Source organism: Panicum hallii, chromosome 3, assembly GCF_002211085.1.
Source record: "Panicum hallii strain FIL2 chromosome 3, PHallii_v3.1, whole genome shotgun sequence".
Classification (NCBI taxonomy): domain Eukaryota; kingdom Viridiplantae; phylum Streptophyta; class Magnoliopsida; order Poales; family Poaceae; genus Panicum; species Panicum hallii.
The window spans coordinates 54,618,052-54,638,947 of NC_038044.1; the positions used below are offsets into that span (position 1 = coordinate 54,618,052).

Below are 20,896 nucleotides of genomic sequence, written 5' to 3' on the forward strand. Positions count from 1 at the left end.
GCGCAGCAGATGGTTCGCCTAGTGTGCATCCGAATAAACAAAGGCCCAAGCACGGTGTGATGGCAAGTGATAAGAATTTTTTTTTCGACAAGGGAATTTATTGATTTCAAGCAACGTTACATCAATATGATACAATGGAGCTTGAAGTGATAAGAACTTAGCTGCTGTCGTATCTTGTTAACTTCTGGAATAAAAATAGAGATAACGGAAAACAGAGAGATCTTTGGGATTTCATGGCGATTCTTCTATAGATTCTACCTTTTCAACTCATCTTTGTGTAAGCTAATTGTGTTTTAATCTTTGAGCACCTTGTTGGCATGCTCGTTCTTGTTTTCGGTGGATTTATTATTCCATCATGCTTTGTATCAATTGTATCTATCCAAAGCTTGGCTAGAGCATCAAGATCTGAAAAGCTTTTCTGGTCAACCCTTTATAGGATACTTTTTATATATCGTCCAAGAAGAGATTGCATCATGACATATCGATGTATAACTAGGGCTGGTATTGAATTCTAACTCATTCATTAATTATCCATAGCTCAACAATATGAGCACAATACTTTTTAATTAAGTCCGATCCTTAAAATTTTCTAAGCTAATTTTTTAGGAGCTTTACCACCCATATCCCTATGTACAAGTGATTCAATGCAGCAGTAGGTGCACAGTGAAGCATGTACCGATCGTTGGGATTCCCAGAGCCAGACCATAGAAAATGCAATTATTGAAGGCCCAAAGTCGAGTTAAGCTTCATTGTCGGAGGCTTTGAGCTATGAGATTGAGCCAGATAAAAGCTGAACCATACTAACCAGTAATGCTGATCATCTTTGACCAAATCCTAGTGCACCAAAGCCCTGCGCCATCGGAGGGCCACGTAGTCACCTGCAAGATGTAAATTTATATGTGTTATAACCGGTGTCACCATGTTTATTTTAGTTGATTATTGACTGGAAACTTTGAAGGTGAAATGAAGGAGGAGCAGGAGTTTACATCCTGCTCTTATGGAACCGTTGAGCACCCGATGCATCACATTCCTATCCTAGTTCAGTGAATGGTGGCTCTCTCTCTCCTATTCCTTCGCGGCTACTTATTTTATAGACAAAAAAGGCTTCACAACTGTATAAGAGTCTAACATTATTTGATGTCATGAAGTTACTGACATCCCCGTCGGTTCAATGGGAGCCCTGATGCAGACTACAAAGCGTGATGTGCCACAGGGGCAGAGGGCAATTTAGTAACAATGACCCCTGATGTGTGTTCCGCCACAAGATCGGTGTTCATATATTCACTAAACTTTTTAGGTGACTGTATATAACATCTGGGTCAGTGTCTCAGCCTCCGACCCACAGCCAGTGTCTGATTCACAGATCATGTTAGAATTGTGATTCCGGATTAAGGGGTTGCATTGCATGCTTTGAGAAAATTAAAAGGCGAAGTTATTAATGTTCTCCGTTCTGACACTTTCGCTTAATTTGCAGCTCCATTAATAACCAAATCACACCGTTCATTTTAACGTATGTATAGTTTGATGCGTATACATGCATACTCTCCATTCCTAAAAAAATTTACTCCATTGCAATGAGAAATACATATATAGTCCTCTCTGGTTATGTGGACGTGTACGCTTGATAAACTTGTACACGTCACAAAATGGCATGGCAGCCCTGCAACTGGCATTTTCACTCATGGGAGTCTGTTTGGACACTGTAACTAATCCAGTGGATATGATTTGCAAATCTCTAGGTCACCTAGTCTAAAAATCTTTGGAAACAAACATAGCAGTCGATATAAACCTCCACTCTCATCCCTCTCGTCCTAATTATCTTTCTCTAGGAGCTTCAAGAAAAGAAATGAAACATACATGGGGAGAATTACCAGGGTCAAACGGAGAGGAAGTTGACACGTACCAGGAAATAAAGTGAAGGGTTATTAGAAGGCCAGGTCTGCTCAGCGGAGAACTGAGCCTCTAGGCAGGACCTTCTTGCATTGTAGTACATCGAGTGATGCAGTTTGAAGAGGGAGGGATCATGGCCAGCCTCCAGGCCGTCCCACTCCAGCTTCTCCCACCAATCCTTGTCGCCATCCACAACAGGGAGGTGTCCCTGATGGCGGTGGTCCATGGTGGCTGGAAGGCGTCGGAGGCCCCAGCAGCCTCTCACCCTGATAACTCTTAAGCTCAGGAGCAAACATCTTCGCCTCACATATATGCTGCAGCTTGTGGAGATCATGAAAGTAGATGTTCTTTAGCTTTGGGAATTTCAATATACATCTTCGATGGTCAGTCGCCACTCTGTTCAGAAACTCAGCCTCCAACGGAAATATCTGCCTAAGTTCGCCGCAACAGACTATATGGAGGGTTTCCAAGCAGGGGAAATGTGCACCTGGATTAGATAATGGAAGAACAGACAAGAGCCTTGGGCAGGAGCTAAGGTGAATATTTCGCAATTTTGGAAAGGAAGGAATGTCATTAGATCCCCTGCCCCAAATACATCTGGCTGTCGAGAGATCAGCCGCCCAAAACGCTTCTAGCTCCCCGAAGTGACCTGAATTGTTAGTGTCGAAGACAGTGTGCAGCTTCTGGCATCTCTCAACGCAGCACCATATCAGATTGGACCAGCATCCTTCCCCCACTGTTGTGGACCAGTGTTAGCCTAAACGGTAAACGCTAAATAGTCGGTCGCCTACCGTTTAGTTATTTACTCGGACTAAACAGTCATTTAAATGGGTTAAACGGTCGTTAAATAGGGTAAACGGCTGATTAAACGGATATGGCTAGCCACTGTGTAGTGTTTACACAGCGAGTACACAGGCTAAACGGCCGTGTAGGCGAACAGTGTCGTGGACCTCATGATTTCATGGAAAATTGCAATGGTAATAGAAGAATTGTCATGCACGTGTAAAGATTCGACCTTTTGCATCAGAAAGGTAATACACCCATGGACATGTGTGCTTGCCACTTCAGTTATGCCCTATGCCCTCTCCAATCTCTACATGGAGGCCCAGTGGCGGCAACTGCGATGCGCCACTGCCATCAAATTCACTAGTTATATGTTAAACATTGACATTGTAGTAGATGCAGCAAGTCTTGGAGATTAATGATTTATGTATTGGTGACTCAACTAAGTTGTCGCTGCTATAAAGACCAACTTTTACCTTGTTTCTCAATTTCCTTGTATATTTGAGGGTAGATGACGAACATATAGTTAGATGGACCGTATCGCCGTTCCAACAGAACTTGTCATTGCTTCTTAACACCAAGGATTGAAGAAATCTTACATCCATAACAGTAACATATGCTTGACGATGTTCCATTTGAACATTGCAGACCAACGAATCAATCTGTAACACGCTTAAGTTTTTGCAGCCCCTGCACTGGCCATAGTATGGCATGGATCAGCTCACACCCTAGTAGAACAATTCGTTCAAGACTTGGCACATGGACCTGTTAGTTTGATCTCGACCCCGGATCGGTCCAACGACCGATCCGGAGTCCGTTACGCGCCCCGATCGGGGGCGCACAGTCAAGTCAATGGCGTGTGGGCCCCCGTCGTGCAGCGCCAAAATAAATAGGAGGTGGGAGCCGGGGCACGCGACACGAGGTTCGCCGCCGTGCCTGTAACCCACCCAAAAACCCTAGCAATCCGATCTAAGGAGGCGCTGAAGCGACGGGAAGCGCCACCGCCCCTACACCACGCGCCGCCGCCTCTGCTCGACTTCACCGCCGCCCGCTCACCCTCGTCTTCGACTACGGCTTGGATCTTTTCATCGCCATGGCAAACAATGGCGATTCCGGGACTTCAACCGGTGGTATGGCTCCTCTAATCAATCTCCCTTTCTCTCTCTCTGTTACACTCTCAATTAGCCCTAAATTGCTATCCCGTTTAGCTAATTACCGAGCTAACTTACGCTTAGTCGATCCCTAAACCCTAACAATGGTATCAGTAAGCCTAACTAAGTGTAGTTAGGCTCGGGTAAAGATCTAGCACAGCAATTAGAAGGAGGGGAATTGCATTAACCCGAGAGAAATTGCAAGGCAAGAAAGAAAAGAACGATTCAAACCCTTCGGGGTGAAAGAACCCACGCAACCCTAACCCTACCTAACCCTAACCCTAACCCTACCAGGCAAGACAGACCACTTACCTCACCACCGGGAGCTCCCTGCTCCACGGGATAGCGCCGCCGGAGCCCAGGAGCTCCGGCGCCCCACCGCCGTCGATGAGCCGTAACATCCCGAGCGCGCCGTCGCTCGCGGATCCCACCGTGCCTCGCGCGCGGGCTAGCTAGCCACCTCGGGCCCACTCGACGGCGGCGCGCTCACGCACAGGCGAGCGCGCTCGCCGGCGAGGAGGCCCGCGGCGGCGCCGTCGCCTCGGTCGCCGACGCGAGGAGGAGGCTGGAGAGGTCGGAGGGGAACGGGAGAAGTGAGCTAGGGTCACGGGAGCGACGCGGGCGCGCGGGGTTTTGACCCGCCGAAATCGACGCGCGACCGTCGATCACGATCGGACGGTCGCGGTCGATCCGCGGGCGCGCAGGCCTCTTACGGCCCAGGCGGGATGCCGCTTTCCCGGCCCAGGCCCAGGTTGCGGCCTGGTGCGCGGGTAAGCGCCCCGCGCGCGCGTTGGCCGCGCTAGGCCGGGCCGCACTGCGCCGTTTTGGGCCCATTTTGGGCTGGTTTGGGTCGGGTGAACAGTAAGTTTTCAGTATTTTCTCAGAAACATTTTTAAACACTTCATGCAATATTTAATCTCTGTTTTAATTTTTTACCAACGTGATAATTTCTATGGAGAGATAGTAAGTAAGAATGGTTCTGAAAGTTAGCACAATTTATTTTTCCGCTGCAAACTTAATTAAGTTATATCCTTTAATTATTTTCGAACCAACGAGACATTATAATTAAAGGAGTCAGTTTTCAGTTTTCTTCCATTATAATATTGTTATTTTCTGACCAACATTGATAATAGCAGTATTATAATTTTTTAAGTAAGTTTCCATGCATTTGCTCTAATTCTGCCCAACGGTATTTTAGAAATAATGCAGCTAGATATTTGTATGTCTTAATATTGACCAATGTTGAATTAAGATATGCAATTTATTGTTTTATAAAGCAGTTCTCATTTTTCTTGATTTAAATTTCAGGATCTAATGCAATGACTTTCATTAATGCTATACCGCCGTTGGATGGTTCCAACTACGGGATATGGGCACAAAAGCTAGAAGTGGCTCTCGCACTATCAGATATCGACTTAGCCATCACCTCACCGTTTCCTGTTGGTCCCGAGGAACTGGTGAGGGACCCGGAAGAGACATCTACTGTTTGGCAAGCTCGTCAGAGAGAACATGCAAATGTTCAAATGAAGTATGATCTTGAGTGAGCAAAATGGAACTCTTCCAACAGGAAGTGCTTGATGGTCATCAAGAGTTCCATTATAGACAGTATCAGGGGAGCAATCCCAGATTGCGCCACCGCAGTTGAGTACTTAAAGAAAGTTGAGAGTCAATTCGTTGGCTCCTCAAAAGCTTATGCACAAACTCTGATTTAGAGGTTAGTAAATGACAAGTACACTGGCAGTGGTGTAAGAGAGCACATACTAAATATGAGCAACATAGCATCCAAGCTCAAACCTATGGACATGGAGCTTCCTCATACTTTCGTTGTCCATTTGGTTCTGGCTTCTCTGCCAAAAGAGTTTAAGACTTTTGTTGTTAATTACAACATCAGCCCAGAGACATGGGATCTAGAGAAGCTCATCGCGATGTGTGTGCAAGAAGAGGAAAGACTTAAAGCCTCACATGGTGACACGCTCAACTATGTTAGGCACAACAAAAGAAACAACTCTTCTGACAAATACACGAGGCCACAAGGGAAACCTCAGTTTAAACGAGGTTCCACTTCTTCTTCTTCTTCGACTCACCCAGGCAAGGGTGGAAAGAAAGATCAACCACATATTGAAAAGGATCAATGCATGTGGTGTCACAAGACAGGACACTACAAGAAAGATTGCCCAGATTTTCTAAGGCATTTAATTAAGAAAGGTGAGGATGTTATCACATTCATAGATGAGACCCTGTACGTAAGTTATTCTAAATCTACTTGGTGGATTGACTCAGGTGCAACTGTTCATGTTGCTAATTCCTTGCAGAGTATAAGTATAAGGACGATGCTACAAAGAGGGGATAGATGGCTGAAAGTCGCCAATGGAGTTAGAGCCGACGTTGAAGCAGTTTGTCAACTCACGTTAGAATTAGAGAACGACTTTAGACTCCAGTTGCATAATGTTCTTTATGTACCCTCTTTGTCTAGAAACTTAATTTCAGTATCATGTTTGGCAGATGATGGTTATAATTGTCATTTTGGCAAAGAACAATGTGAGATTATATTCAAAAGTCAGTGTGTTGGTCTTGCCATCCGACAAGACAAATTTTATATGTTGCCTATGCATGAGACTGTGAATTCTGTTAGCAATACTACGAGTATTGAACGCACGACTAACGACGCAAGTAATAAGCGCAAACGATGCGACAACGAAAATTCAGTGAAATTATGGCACTGTCGTTTAGGCCATATTTCGAGGGGGAGAATTGAGAGATTAATTAAAGAAAATATTCCCCATCCGTTAGATTTTTCAGATAAAGAATATTGCATCGATTGCGTTAAAGGAAAGTACGTTAAGAAAATAAAGAAAGGAGCCAAACGCAGTTCAGGTGTTTTGGAGATAGGGCACACAGATATCTGTGGTCCATTTCCCATAAAGTCTGTGGACGGTTATGATTCGTTCATAACGTTTACAGATGATTATTCGCGTTATGGTTATATTTATCCAATTAAAGAAAGATCAGAAGCATTGGATAAACAAAAATTTTTAAGACTGAAGTAGAAAATCAGCAAAATCTTAAGATAAAAATAGTAAGATCTGACCGTGGAGGTGAGTACTACGGTCGACACACCCCGTATGGCCAAATTTCTGGACCTGTTGCGAGGTTTCTGCAGGAAAATGGAATAGTAGCTCAGTACTCTACACCGGGCGAGCCTCAGCAAAATGGAGTCGCTGAAAGACGTAACCGTACCTTAATGGATATGGTGAGAAGTATGCTAAGCTACTCTACGTTACCGATTAATTTATGGATGGAGGCGTTAAAAACCGCTATTCATATTCTTAATCGCGTACCGAGTAAGTCGGTGCCTAAAACACCGTACGAGTTATGGACAGGGAGAAAACCCACACTGAACTATTTACATGTATGGGGCTGTCCAGCTGAGGCGAAAGTATTTAATCCAAATATTGGAAAGTTAGACCCTAAGACAGTAAGTTGTCATTTTATTGGCTATCCAGAAAAGTCGAAGGGTTATCGTTTCTACTGTCCTAATGGATATACAAAGTTCGTAGAAACGAGACACGCCGTCTTTTTGGAGGATCAGATGATGAGGGGGAGCACGGTAGCTCGGAAGATTGACCTTGAGGAGAAGCGAGTTTTCGTACCTACTCCGATGATCCAAGATCCATTTTTCGTGTTGCCTATTGCTGCTTCACCTACGGTGTCAGCACCTGTTGTTAGTTCTTCACTAGTTGCTGCTTCACCTACAGTGCCAGCACCTGTTGTTAGTTCTCCAGCTGCGGCGACGAGTCAGAATCAGGAACCTGTCCTTCAGGATCCGACAGAACCGGTAGCCGCACATCAGGGGGAGCAACAGCAGCCCCAAGTAGAAGAAGTGCCGATAGCTGAGGCACTGAGAAGGTCTCAAAGAACGAGAAAGCCCGCTATTTCGAGTGATTATCAAATCTATAATAGCGAGGAAATTCAGATGAAGGGTGACCCCACTTCATTTGAAGAAGCCATGAGAAGCGTTCATTCGTCTGAATGGTTGGAAGCCATGAAAGATGAAATGAAATCAATGAGTACCAACGATGTTTGGGATCTAGAAGAAATTCCTAAAGGAGCCAAAACAGTAGGCTGTAAATAGGTCTACAAGACGAAATGTGACTCCAAAGGGAATATAGAAAGATATAAAGCACGACTTGTGGCGAAAGGTTTCACGCAAAGAGAAGGGATAGATTATAATGAGACATTTTCTCCTGTTTCATGCAAGGACTCCTTCAGAATTATAATGGCGTTGGTGGCGCATTATAATTTAGAGTTACATCAGATGGATGTAAAGACGGCGTTCCTAAACGGGGACCTTTATGAGAATGTTTACATGGCACAGCCAAAAGGTTTTGTCGTGGAAGGAAAAGAAAAGATGGGATGTCGTCTAAAGAAATCTATTTATGGATTAAAGCAAGCCTCCAGACAGTGGTATTTGAAATTCGATGAAACCGTAAGAAAGTTTGGTTTCAAAGAAAATGAGGAGGACAACTGCATTTACGCAAAATTTAAGAATGGAAAATTCATTTTTCTTATTCTGTATGTGGATGATATTCTGCTCGCTAGCAGTGATATTGATCTGCTATTGGAGACAAAGAAATTCTTGTCCTCAAAGTTCGATATGAAAGATTTAGGTGAAGCCTCATTCGTCTTAGGAATTGAGATTCACCGAGATAGAAACAAGGGGGTTTTAGGATTATCGCAGAAAGCATACCTAGAAAAGGTACTAAAGAAGTACGATATGCATGCGAGCAAGCCAACACCTGCTCCTATAGTCAAGGGTGATAGTTATGGGAAATTTCAGTGTCCCAGAAATCAGTACGAAATCGATCAGATGAAAGCGGTACCATATGCTTCAGCTGTCGGAAGCCTACAGTATGCTCAAGTATGTATGCGCCCTGAGTTAGCTTTTGTCACCGGGATATTTGGCAGATTCCAGAGTAATCCAGGGATAGAACACTGGAAAATGGTTAAGAAAGCTTTGCGTTATGTGCAAGGAACGAAAGACCTCGTGCTAACATACAGGAGATCTGAATCTCTAGTGATAGAGGGTTATTCAGACTCAGACTTTGCGGGAGATAAGGATGACAGAAAATCCATGTCAGGCTATGTGTTTACTCTCGCAGGTGGAGCTATATCGTGGAAAAGCTCCAAACAGACAGTCACTGCATCGTCTACGATGTATGCAGAATTTATAGCTTGTTACGAGGCATCGGGGCAGGTTAAATGGCTAAAGAAATTTATACCCGGATTAAGAGTGGTTGACAGCATAGAAAAACCACTAAAGATGTACTGCGACAATGAGCCAGCAGTATTTTACGCTCACAACAATAAGTCAAGTGGAGTTGCCAAACACATTGACATAAAGTTTTATGTTGTTAAAGAGCAAATCCAGGATCATACAATTAGTCTTGAGTATTTGAGCACAAAGAAGATGTTAGCGGATCCGCGCACAAAAGGCTTACCACCCAATGTGTTCAGAGAACACTTAGCCAGCATGGGTTTACGAGAAAGCCTATGATTCCTGGACAGTAAGGGCCCAAAAGTAGGGTTCTGTTTCAAATGGAAAAGTACGTTGTGGCTGTTAATCCAACAGTAATAACTGTTGAGACGAGGCATGCTCAATGTACTAATCTGAATGAAATCGGACGTAAGAAGTGAGTAAGTTGGTAGAGATCAAAGGGGAGAATGTTAGTTTGATCTCGACCCCGGATCGGTCCAACGACAGATCCGGAGTCCGTTACGCGCCCCGATCGGGGGCGCACAGCCAAGTCAATGGCGTGTGGGCCCCCGTCGCGCAGCGCCAAAACAAATAGGAGGTGGGGGGCCGGGGCACGCGACACGAGGTTCGCCGCCGTGCCTGTAACCCACCCAAAAACCCTAGCAATCCGATCTAAGGAGGCGCTAAAGCGACGGGAAGCGCCGCCGCCCCTGCACCACGCGCCGCCGCCTCTGCTTGACTTCACCGCCGCCCGCTCACCCTCATCTTCGACTACGGCTTGGATCTTTTCATCGCCATGGCAAACAATGGCGATTCCGGGACTTCAACCGGTGGTATAGCTCCTCTAATCAATCTCCCTTTCTCTCTCTCTGTTACACTCTCAATTAGCCCTAAATTGCTATCCCGTTTAGCTAATTACCGAGCTAACTTACGCTTAGTCGATCCCTAAACCCTAACAGGACCACCTCATCTTTGAGGTCAAGCATTTTGACTACTGTACCTGAGAGGTCAAGCTCCTGAAGTTTTGGCAATGGGCCATGCAACCATTTTGACTACTGTACCTGAGAGGTCGAGCTCCTGAAGTTTTGGCAATGGGCCATGCAATATGAATCTCACCAGTTTTCCACAACCAGACAAGGAGATGGAGCTGATTTTAGCTTCCTCTCCTCCTTCATCAAAGCTGAATGATTCAAGTAATGGAGGCAGTCCTTGAGGGCCAAGGTGCTCCAACTCCACAACCATCTAGAATTAGTGTTTTGAGGTGAGTTGCATCTGACAGGCTTGGCAAAACTTGTATTGTACTGTTCTTAGAGAGGTCAAGGTGCTCAAGATTCACCATGTTTCTGAACTCATCCCTTTCGGATGTCTCGCAAGGGTGAGTAGGCTCAATTACTCGAAGCTTATGAAGATTCTGCAGTCTCCACCATGCAAGGTGGTTGTGCCAAATTGTTCCTTTCTTTATGTGTACCTCCCTAATACTTGTTACCATCGGCTCCTCTGTTTCTTTGGGCAGATCTAATTTCCATTCTGTGTCACATACATCTAGGACCCATAGCCTCTGAAATATCTCCAGTGCTCGATCCTTTCCTTTTTGTTCACCAACCTTCTGTAGATCTTTGCAACTATCTAGCGCAAGAAATCTTAATCTGTGACAACAATAGAAAGGAGGTGATGAAAAGCTAAAGGTACAGTGGCATAATTTCAGAACACGGAGTTTGTCTGCCTGATCGAACATGTCATTAGGTACTAATGGAGGATCAGACCCGCTTTGAAATGCTAGAATGAGGGACGTTGACTCTGGGGTTGCCTTGACATCTGCAGCAATGTCCCTGACCAGAATCCAACGGTTCGGAGGTGTATCCAGTTTTTCACCAAAATTAGGGAGAGTATTTGAAGAGTAGTCCTCTATATTACAAGATCAGGTTCAAATGAAATATCTGATGTAGAATTGTTTGTGTGATTGCTATGCCTTACATATAGGCTAATACAACTATAAAAATTAATATGATAATATCATTAATAAGCTTTTGAAGTGAAAACAAAGCATAAACCATCTCTACGTAGACCATCCTTACTTACAGTAATGATGCTGAAAAATGTGGATTTGAAGATAATAATGTGGGAAATATTTTTTTTGACTGTACACCAAGTGTATTGACTTTATTCTAAAACATGTAGCATGCATCTGCAACTCTGCATCTAGGAGAGAAGAAAAAAAATACCTGGTTAACGATGACCAATTTCTTCTGTTGCGAGGGAAGCATTATGGGTTTGTCTATAGCCAGAGGAGTTTCGAACACAAGAAGCTCCACAAATGTATGCTCTCTCTACACCTCAGAAAGAGCAAGGTCAATAGATGTCCATGGAACTGTTAATCCATATAACTATTGCCCACAAGAAAAAATAAAGAGGCTGCAAGCAAGAACCAGCACGGGAACTCAAGAAGAATCTAGGTACCTCGAAAACTACCTACATGTTCAACATTGAGTAAACACCTGAAACATTAGATCTAGTCCTTAATTTCTTCCTCGCGATATGATGCGCAATGAGGAAGAAATGACCGAAACAGCTACAATATCTCTAATGATACCTTCAGTTGGTTGTCAGTGATATTTGAGCTACACAAAGCTTTTGCCATCAGCTTTCAGAGAAATAACATACTCATTGTTCTTTGCTTGGGCCATGGGATAAAGAATAAAGATGGAATAGTTGTCCTTCAAAAGAAAGACAATTATCTGGGGTGGGGCCTCAAAGCACTGATTTTAGGCCCCATCCCTGATTCATGACAGTGTTAATACTGTAATCGTCCAACATAAAGCAACCTCCCTTTCAGTAAAGCACTCGTACGAAAAATTGGTAAGGATAGACTAAAACCAAATGTTCATACCTACATGACCATTGCATGCACTAAGGACCTAGCAAATGTTTCAGGTGTTTTCTTGTAGACATCAGTGTAGCTGGTGCGTCCATCTTGTACTTGCAGAAACAGGTCATCGAAATGTTTTACATTAGCACCCTTTCATTGTATAGGACTAAATTTGGAACAGGCAAGGACCATATAACAAATGACAAACATGAATACTGCTCACTCTCTGGGGACCATCCCATAGGATGACTGAGCAACACAACTAAAGCAGACACAAATAAAGCTCTAGCCTCACCTGAGCACATATCGAGAGAACAAGTATACTTTAATCCCTGACGTATCAAGTCTAAGGTCCCTACGCAGGCTATACTTAACCCCTACATCTATAAAACTGAGTATTCTACACCCCGAACTATGCGAACCATCTAAATTATCCTCTAGAGTGTTTTTAGAGGTGGTTTTGCCAACATGGCATTACACGTGGATAATGATGTGTCACGAACATATTTGGAAATCTACTTTATCCCCTAAACTATTGACATCCTGTCACACCCAGTTTTAAGAAGAAATCATATGCATCTCATTGTGTGCCAGGATCAAGTTCACACACACATGATAGACGATACAAGTATATATCTGAAATAATGTCATAACGAGAGAGTATTAAAGTACTTTATTACATGACCTGAAGTCTTAATCTTAAACAAACAAATGAACGTTTTTAACTAGTAGCGGAACTTCAACTTCACAGGCAGATGACTGGGAGACATACGCCTAGAACTCCTCGAAGTCTTCAGGGAACTCCAGACAATTATCTTGTTCTGAGCAATATTGGTTTTAATAAAGTAAGAGTGAGTACACTTATAGTTGGTACTCAGCAAGTGAAGTAAATTATATGATATGTAATGCCAATTTTAAAAAATAGTTGACATGGTTTGACTACGATTAGCACTTTAGTTGGTCAAGTTTTATTTAGCAAGTATTAACTAAGTGTAAGTATATACCATAACCCTTAAGTAAGTAAAAGAGATAAATACCAACAACATAAATAAAATATAAATAAAGAACATCAATTTAGGTCATCTTCAAGTTCAATTATCATGTGAGGGTCCAATCCACTCTTATAGCTGATATATCAATTTTCACTCTGCAGAGGTTGTACACTTTACCCACAACTTGTGTTTCCCTTGATGCCTGGGTTTGCAAGGCTCTTAAACACTTCCGAGGTGAGTGGCAGAGATTCACTATGAGGTCTTTATAAGATTTCCTAACTTATGATAATCTGCTAAGGTTTCAAGTCAAAGTGGTCATAACTTTCCTTAACGAGAAAGACGTCTTAACCAGAACCATATCATAACCTCAAGAGGACCGAGCTATACCCCGACGATGCAACCCCTCTTGTCCTTTCGGTAAGATTATCATAAGCTAAAGTTTCTAATTAATTAGCCAAGATCAGAGCCATGTAGTATTGTGGTTGCCCTAGGTGGTTCTCCGTGTTCGAATTAAAATAGTGAACTTATAATTATCACCATTAAATATTCCGGAACATGAAGTAAAACAAGTGTACCATTGTTTCCAAGTTAACCAACCAAAGTCTAAGTAGATGAGCAACTAGCATAGCTACAACGTAAAGTAAACAACCCAGGTTTAAACAAGAAAGTACAATTGAAACTAGACATGTCCTTAGTTTGGGATCCATTAAATTATAGACTCATGCATGCATATAAAGTAAATATGTTTATATTGAAAATTAATTGGACCGGAATATGATCAATGACTGCTTGTCTTCCTCAAAGCACTTCTGCTGCTCAGGGGTGTCTTCAAAGCCTTGGTCCTACGGATCCTTGAAGTGCGCACCGTCTATCACACCACACAAGTTCATACAAGTAAACAAGTACAACAAATAAGAACAAATAAGAAGCAGTACACAAACAATGTAAATAAAAAAACAAGGTTATAAAGCTATTGTACACGTCGCAAGGATTGCGCAAGCGCGAGAATCAATAAAAACGGAGTTAAAACGGAGAAGTTATAGCTAAAATATGATTCCATGGGCTTATTTGTAGAAGATTTGAAATTAAAAGGGCTCTAAATGAAGAAATAGAGGGCTAAAATATAAATAAACCTAAAACTAGGGTTTAGATTTGAAAACAGAGAGATCTAGACGGTTGGTTATATTTTAGAAAAGTCCAGAGGTTAAAACAGAAGAAAGAGGACCTAGATCTAATTACTTTTGAACTAGGGCGGACTGCGGGTTGATTTTCATAAAACGCAGAGGCTATTTTACAAAATGGCCAGGGTTGACCGGTACTTGGTTTGTTGACTCCGGTCCAGATCCGATCTGGACCATCGGATCGAGATCCGAGGGCTGAGAGGCGAGGGGGAATCGGGCGGCAGGCGGCTGTGGCAGCGGATGGCCGGAGGTTCGCCGGACTTTGCCAAAACGGCGGTCCGGAGCTCGGTTTCGATTGGGAAAAGGCCGGGGAGAGGGAGCGCGAGAAGGGGAAGATGGCTAGGGGCTCGGGTTGGCGAGCCAAGGGCCGGAGAGGGGCGAGAAAACGAGAGGAGGGAAAAGAGCGACCGACAACAAAGCTTACCACCGCGCGAAACTTCTGCGGCGCTCAGTCGACGACGGAAGGCGGCAGAGTGGTGGTTCGAGGGCGGCCCAAGCTCGACGAAGGCGGCGGTACAATTTAGGGTTTGCGGGGCACGACGGCGATAGCTGCGGTCGATGGGAAGTCAAGGGCACGGGCGGTGCTATTTGTTGCGCGGCCGAGGGGCCTCGGCGTGTGGGCGTAGGCGTGTGGGGAGGCGTGCCACAGCCGGACTCGGGCTCGAGCCTGGCGCGAGGTGGGGGACGAGCCCGAAGGGCAGGGCCCGCTTGGCAGCGAGAGTGGGAGGGGAGAGAGGGAGCGGGGCTGGCCAGGACGCGGGGAGCTAGGCCGGAAAATGGGCCGAGCAAGAGAGAAAGGGGGAAGGAGAGGGTGAGCTGGGTAGGGCCGCGCGGGGAGAGAGAAAGAGAAAAGAGAGAGGGAAAAGAGAGGAAGATTTAGATTGGGCCCAAAAGGGGAAGGAGGGAGGAAGGAAAAAGAAAATAAGCAAATTCATTTAAATTCAAATTAAATTTAAATTAAACTAAAACATAAATAATAAAACAATGCAATGCGGCATGAAATGCACAACACCTATATTTTCTTATATTTTTTTATGGCTAGGTAATTCATTAATTCACAGAATCAAAATAAATTAAAGAGAATCTTATCGATCCTGCAAATAATCTAGCGAAATTATTTTAGGCTCCTAAACTGTTACAGATCCGTTTACATGACCCCGTAACTATATGATCAGGTATGTAACTATCTGAAGTATTAAATGCCATTTAAATTATCCACTGTAACAGTTTTTATGTTGTTTCGCTGATGTGGAGCACTACATGGAAGGTTGGCACTAACAACATCCCTCTCTCATGCACACAAGCATGTCCTGCCACTAGTCAACTCTACATTATTCTAGCTCTTTGACAACTTGACATCTACTTCGCCTCCATTTTGAGTTCTTATCATACTTTGCCAATGAGCTAAAATAGTGAAGAGATGACTAGTAAGATATTCTTGTGGTGTGTGTGTGAGGGAGAGATAGGAAAGTGCGAAGCCATCTTCTGTGTGCAGCGGATGATTTAGACGGTATTGAATACTTCGAGGGGCCAAACATATGGTTATATAATTGAGAGGGTCATGTGGCCGAACCTCAATAGTTTAGGGGGTGAAGTAGATTTTAAAATATGTTCTTGCCACGTCACTATCCACATATAATATCATTTAGTCAAAACTGCCTCCATAATCATCCTAGGAGGTTATCCAGACGGTTTCTGGGTGAGGGGGTTGAGTAGACAACGTCAAGAGGTAAAATAGACTATACCTTTGGACATCATGCCTGGCCAAAATGTTGGCCTGGACTGTGAGCATCAGCGCTAAGTTTTGGCTCGCATGCGCTCAAGCTGCTCTGTTAGCTCTGCTTCTCACCAAATCGCAGGCAAACCATGGACATAATAAAAATAAGCCGCGCGATCCAAATAGCCACCTACGTTTTCCTTTAGACCAAACCGTTAGCCCCCTAGTTTTTATTAGACCAGGACGTGCCTCAGTTCACGAAAAAGGCAAATGAACATCCTGTAAATAAGCCGTTGTAGCCATCTGAGATGTCTCCATACCAGGTGAAGGATTAGTTTGGACAAAGCACAGTATATGGAATTCTGTCCTTTTTGTAGTTCTGCTATGTTGACAGCTTGTTGTCCAGCACTTAGCATTTTCCTTTAGCCTGCCAATGATTACAGGATCCATCAGGTCATTGTGCGAGACCACATGTCAAAACAGAAAAATAAAAAGCAGCAGGACATCTGATTCGCAAAACCAGCTGTATTGCATTTCCAGTCCAGCAAAACACATCCATAAATGCCAAGTATTGCCAGTAACTCTCTAAATTTATAGCAACAAAGAGTTATTCTAAATATTTATATACTCTTCAATCTCTGCGGACAGTCATGGATGCATTTGGAATTGTGGGAGTTACGAGTGAAATGACCTACTCTGTATCAATCTTCCCATGAAGACAGTATCACAATATATGCTCTTCTCAGAGTGGAGGTGCGAGGAATGTACGAAAAATTTCCATGCCTCCCCATCTTTGACAATTGTAATTCAAGATCAGAGCTTCTTCACTGTTTCTTCCACTGCACGTTCATAGTACCTCATCCTCTGTGTTGCTTCTATGGCACGGTCAAAATCCTTCTTGTCAAATGCATCCTGGAAGGAATGAGACCAGATTTCGAGCTTTTTCTTAACCTGAAAAAGGTATAAGAAAAATGTGAGCCCAGTAATCATTAAAATAATTATTATGCTCCCTGGTTAAGACGTGCATCTTTATTGAGAGATAAGAAGAACCTGAGATTGGATCTTCTCCAGCGTTTGAGAATCACTGGCATCATTCACAGCTTCACGTATCTCCATCATCTGTACAATATGCGCATCGTCATTGTTTTTTATTGATTTATGTAAAGAACATTGTCATTCTTCATTTTGTTTGGAGTTACTGGAATAAGATGTATAAAAAAACCATTTGTGTTGATGCTGTATTCATCACAATTCAGAGTTGCATTGGATGTTTTAAAAAAATTGACTGTGTCCCGATCATTGCAATGATTGTTCATAGCTATTGACAGGATATATGAATGAAATGAGTAAGATAATAAATAAATTTACCTCCATAAGAAGTTCTGGGTCATTGATAGTTTTTTCTTCATCAACATGTATTCCCTCAAGTTTTAACTGCCAACAAGTTATACAGATGAGAAGATTCCAAATATGAGGAAAATGCTTGTGTTTATTTGTGCTGGATAAACATCCAACAGAGAAATACAAAGGATGCAATGACCACGTCAAAATACATTAAAAAGAAATGAATCTCGAGGTACGTGATTCACAATTCCACATCACTGAAACTTTAAGCACTACTGGATGAACTCACCAAGTATAATGCCCTTGATAAAGGTTTGCTAAGTGTGCGATACGCATCAATAACAAGCGCTGATTGCTCTGCAGCATAGCCTCTCTCTTTCTAAAGATAAAAAAGCCATATCAAAAGTGACTTTGAGAGGTTAACATTAAATATGGGTATACACTATCCAGATATGAATGCCAGGTAGAAAACCTCAGACTTCGAGTGAACCAGGTCGGGATGTAACTTCTTCTGCCACTCCTTGTACCTCCCTTCCAAGTTATTATCCTTTATGTTGTATTCTCTTTTTCTGAAGAAACCAACAAGAAAAAACATCAGTACCATATGTTCAGTTGCATAGAAACATTATTTTTAAAGCTAAAATGGCGGAATCTTAAAACATATTGAAGTTTCATTAGCTTTTCATAAGCATAGAAATCTACTTGCTAAGAAAGACAAGTTTCTGAACTAATTACCAGATAAATGAATTAATAACTAAGTAACTATGGTACTCACAACAAGAACTAATAATGAAAAACAGCACCTATGAAGAATGCCATTGGTTGAGCCGTTGTAAATTGACATACAGAGGAATATTGTCAGGGTATCATGATGTGGGTGATGTTAATATCATAAATGACATGTTTTGGATTAGAGGGAGTAGTAGATCAAATCTAGCTACACATGAGTACAAGTACCAAGCATCCATGGAACACTAAATTCATTCCTGATTCCCAATATTTTCACTGCAGATCATACCAGGGCGCAAAAAACTACATGGAACAATAGGCTGCAACTCTGCAGTGCAAACACTGAAAATTGCTGTTACTAGTATGCTAATGTTTGGTTCAGCAGTTCTGAAATGATACACAGAGGAGGTCAATGTATCATCATGTGGGTGACCTTAACATCACAAACGACAAACGTTTTAGATTAGCGGTAAGGAGTAGTAGATCAATCCTAGCCACAGATAAGTGAATGTTCCAAGCATCCATGGAACACAAAATTCATTCCTGATTCCCATGGAACAATATTAAGGGTAGGGCACATAAAAATACATGGAACAATATGCTGCAACTCTGCAGTGCAGACACTAATATTCCAGTTACTAGTATGCTAGTTATGATTGCTGCGTACTCATAAATCAGCAAACAACAAACACTGATTCCAAAGACATCGCATGATTCACAATCAAAGACGGAATTAGAGTAAATTTGTGAGCGCCTAGTTGACCACAGCAACGCAATTAAAAGGCTCGGGATCGGCCGGGCTACTCACAGGCCAAAGATTTGGAAGTAGTCGACGGAGGGGTCGACGGGCTGCACGCTCCCGCAGGACCCGCACGATAGGAACGCCCCCGTCGCGCCGCAGCTCCAGCAGGCACCGCTGCCGCCCGCCTGGTTCGACAGGCACCGAGAGGGCGCCCCGATGGAACCCCGGAAGATTCCAAGAATCTGGCGGCAGGAGGAAGAGGGGGTAGAGGAAGATGGGGCGGCGGGTACAAGGGGCGCCGGGGGTCGCCGCACGCGACGGGAACAGGCGGCGGCGAGGTGGCGACGGAGCAGTCCGGCTCCGCGGCGCCACATGGTCTTCTCGCGGCGTGGGTTCTGCCTCTGGGCGGCTGCGGCTGGGCCCGGAGGTGGTGGTGGTGCTCGGACCGCGGTCTCCGCTAGTGAGGTGGACCCGACGCCGGCCGGAGGTCGTCGGCGCTCGCTCGGGTGCTGACGCGATATGGTATTTTGGGGGGCTGCGGCGGCTGGAGTTGGAGAACGGGCGTGCGCCGGCGGGCGGCGTGCGTCGCCGCGACGGGTGGCTGCGGGCTTGGAGGAGTCGAGACTCGAGAAGGAGAGCGGCGGCGGCGTTGAGGCTAGGCCAGTTTGTCAGCCTGTTGGGCCTCGATTTCTTCTGGTTGGGCCTTCGATTGTTCACCAGTAAATCAAATTTTGCTCAGTTTTCTTTTTCTTCGGCTTGATTTGGACATGTGATTATTTCTTTTTTTTTGAGGGAAAGAATATGTCTTTATAACTTGCAGCAAATTGCATATTTAGCCCACAATTGGAATTTGGCATTTAGTAAAGCAAATATGCGGCTGACTTCCAACGCTCTTGTAGAAATATTGTCATCTAGACTAGAAGGTGTACCGATGGTTAAGAAAATGCTTCCAATAAAATTTTACTAATAATGTGTTAGTGGAATCTACCAATATCAATTATTCTACTGGAGAGTGTAAGATTCGCAATCGTGAAGCTATGCCTTCCTCGATAAAATTTCACAGAAGGCAATGGATCGAAATAATCTAATAAAGCTACAAAATGCGTCGTCCAATGTCTTGTTAGCTTCAAGATGGTGTTTCCACCTTCATTCTTTAATATTGTATGGTGTTTCCACCTTTATTTTTTAATATTATGACATATCTCCTGTTCATATTTTGAAAGAGATAACCATTCTAGACCTTGTATTTCTAAATAATATGTTCCCTTTTGAGAGGTTCATGGCAATCCTAAAGAAGTACGTTTGCAATCATTCTCGCCTAGAAGGATGCATCGCTAAGGGCTAAAAAATAGAGGAGGTCATTTTGTGTTGACTTTATTGATGATCTTAGTCCAATCGGGTCCCCATGTCATGCCATGAGAGAGACTGAAGGGAAAGGGCACACTAGAAAAGAAATCTAATATGAACAATCATGACAATGAAATCGGCAAAGCAAAATTACGATTCTACAGAATTCATCCCTAGTGGGTCCATATATGGAGGAGAATATGAATATTGTACGGTCTGAAAGCCTGGCCAAGTCTGAGGCTAGGATCACACATCATCATATAGATACCTTTGCTGTTTGGGTCAGATAAAAATTCATGGTTGACGACACAATTGATGAACAACTACAATGGTTGGCTAGAGGACCATCGATCATAATCATGCAATACCAAGGGTATGAGATAAATGGGTATACATTTTACACGAGAGCCCAAGACGAAAAGAGCACGAACCTGTGGTAGAACCAACCTGAATTATACCAGCTCAAGTACGCGAGTCCACTCCAGAGGGCTCCGACGTACTTCAAACGGTATAATCCTTTGGCCTGTTGGGTAGCGTCCCGATAAACCACCGATACAGGATCAAATAAGGTTACCTCACACGAAGGTGAGTCCAGAGATACAGTCACCATCATATTTTACATCACAGGGAATTACATTACAAGAGTTTCTAAAAGTAGTACGAAATTTCAAACATTAGAGAAATTATTACAAACTGTTAAAGCTATGGATTTTGGCAGCGGAAAATATACGCGATGATTTACAACACGTCATCAAGACGGATGTCATGCTAAGCCCGGGCACAACATCACTTGGTATCACCAATGTTGGCCGGGAACGGATCCCATTCCACGGACCAACCATCTGGAAGAGCACGGGGCCAAGGCAGAGGAAGAGTAGATGTCTTCAAGGACATTACCTA

At 43.5% G+C, this 20,896-nt stretch overlaps 1 protein-coding gene and 1 pseudogene across 3 annotated transcripts; both read right to left on the minus strand.

Moving 5' to 3' along the window:
* Positions 1-1,943: 1,943 nt before the first annotated feature.
* LOC112885503 lies at positions 1,944-11,762 on the minus strand (annotated as a pseudogene).
* Positions 11,763-13,070: 1,308 nt separating this feature from the next.
* LOC112883892 (iron-sulfur cluster co-chaperone protein HscB, mitochondrial) lies at positions 13,071-19,304 on the minus strand. 3 transcript variants are annotated; one of them, XR_003226988.1, is made up of 8 exons: positions 18,716-19,304; positions 17,651-17,747; positions 17,468-17,557; positions 17,203-17,268; positions 16,885-16,953; positions 16,530-16,785; positions 16,155-16,261; positions 13,071-13,804 (listed from the first exon to the last, which is right to left on the minus strand). XR_003226988.1 is itself a non-coding variant. In XM_025949152.1 (6 exons), the coding sequence occupies exons 1-6, from the start codon at positions 19,021-19,023 to the stop codon at positions 16,648-16,650; spliced, it is 768 nt and encodes a 255-aa protein (XP_025804937.1). In that variant the 5' UTR covers positions 19,024-19,304; the 3' UTR covers positions 16,342-16,647. The 3 variants fall into 3 exon arrangements, 1 of the variants encoding a protein (XP_025804937.1); XR_003226987.1 differs by lacking the exon at positions 13,071-13,804 and having other exon boundaries at positions 16,000-16,261; XM_025949152.1 differs by lacking the exons at positions 13,071-13,804; positions 16,155-16,261 and having other exon boundaries at positions 16,342-16,785.
* Positions 19,305-20,896: the final 1,592 nt, after the last annotated feature.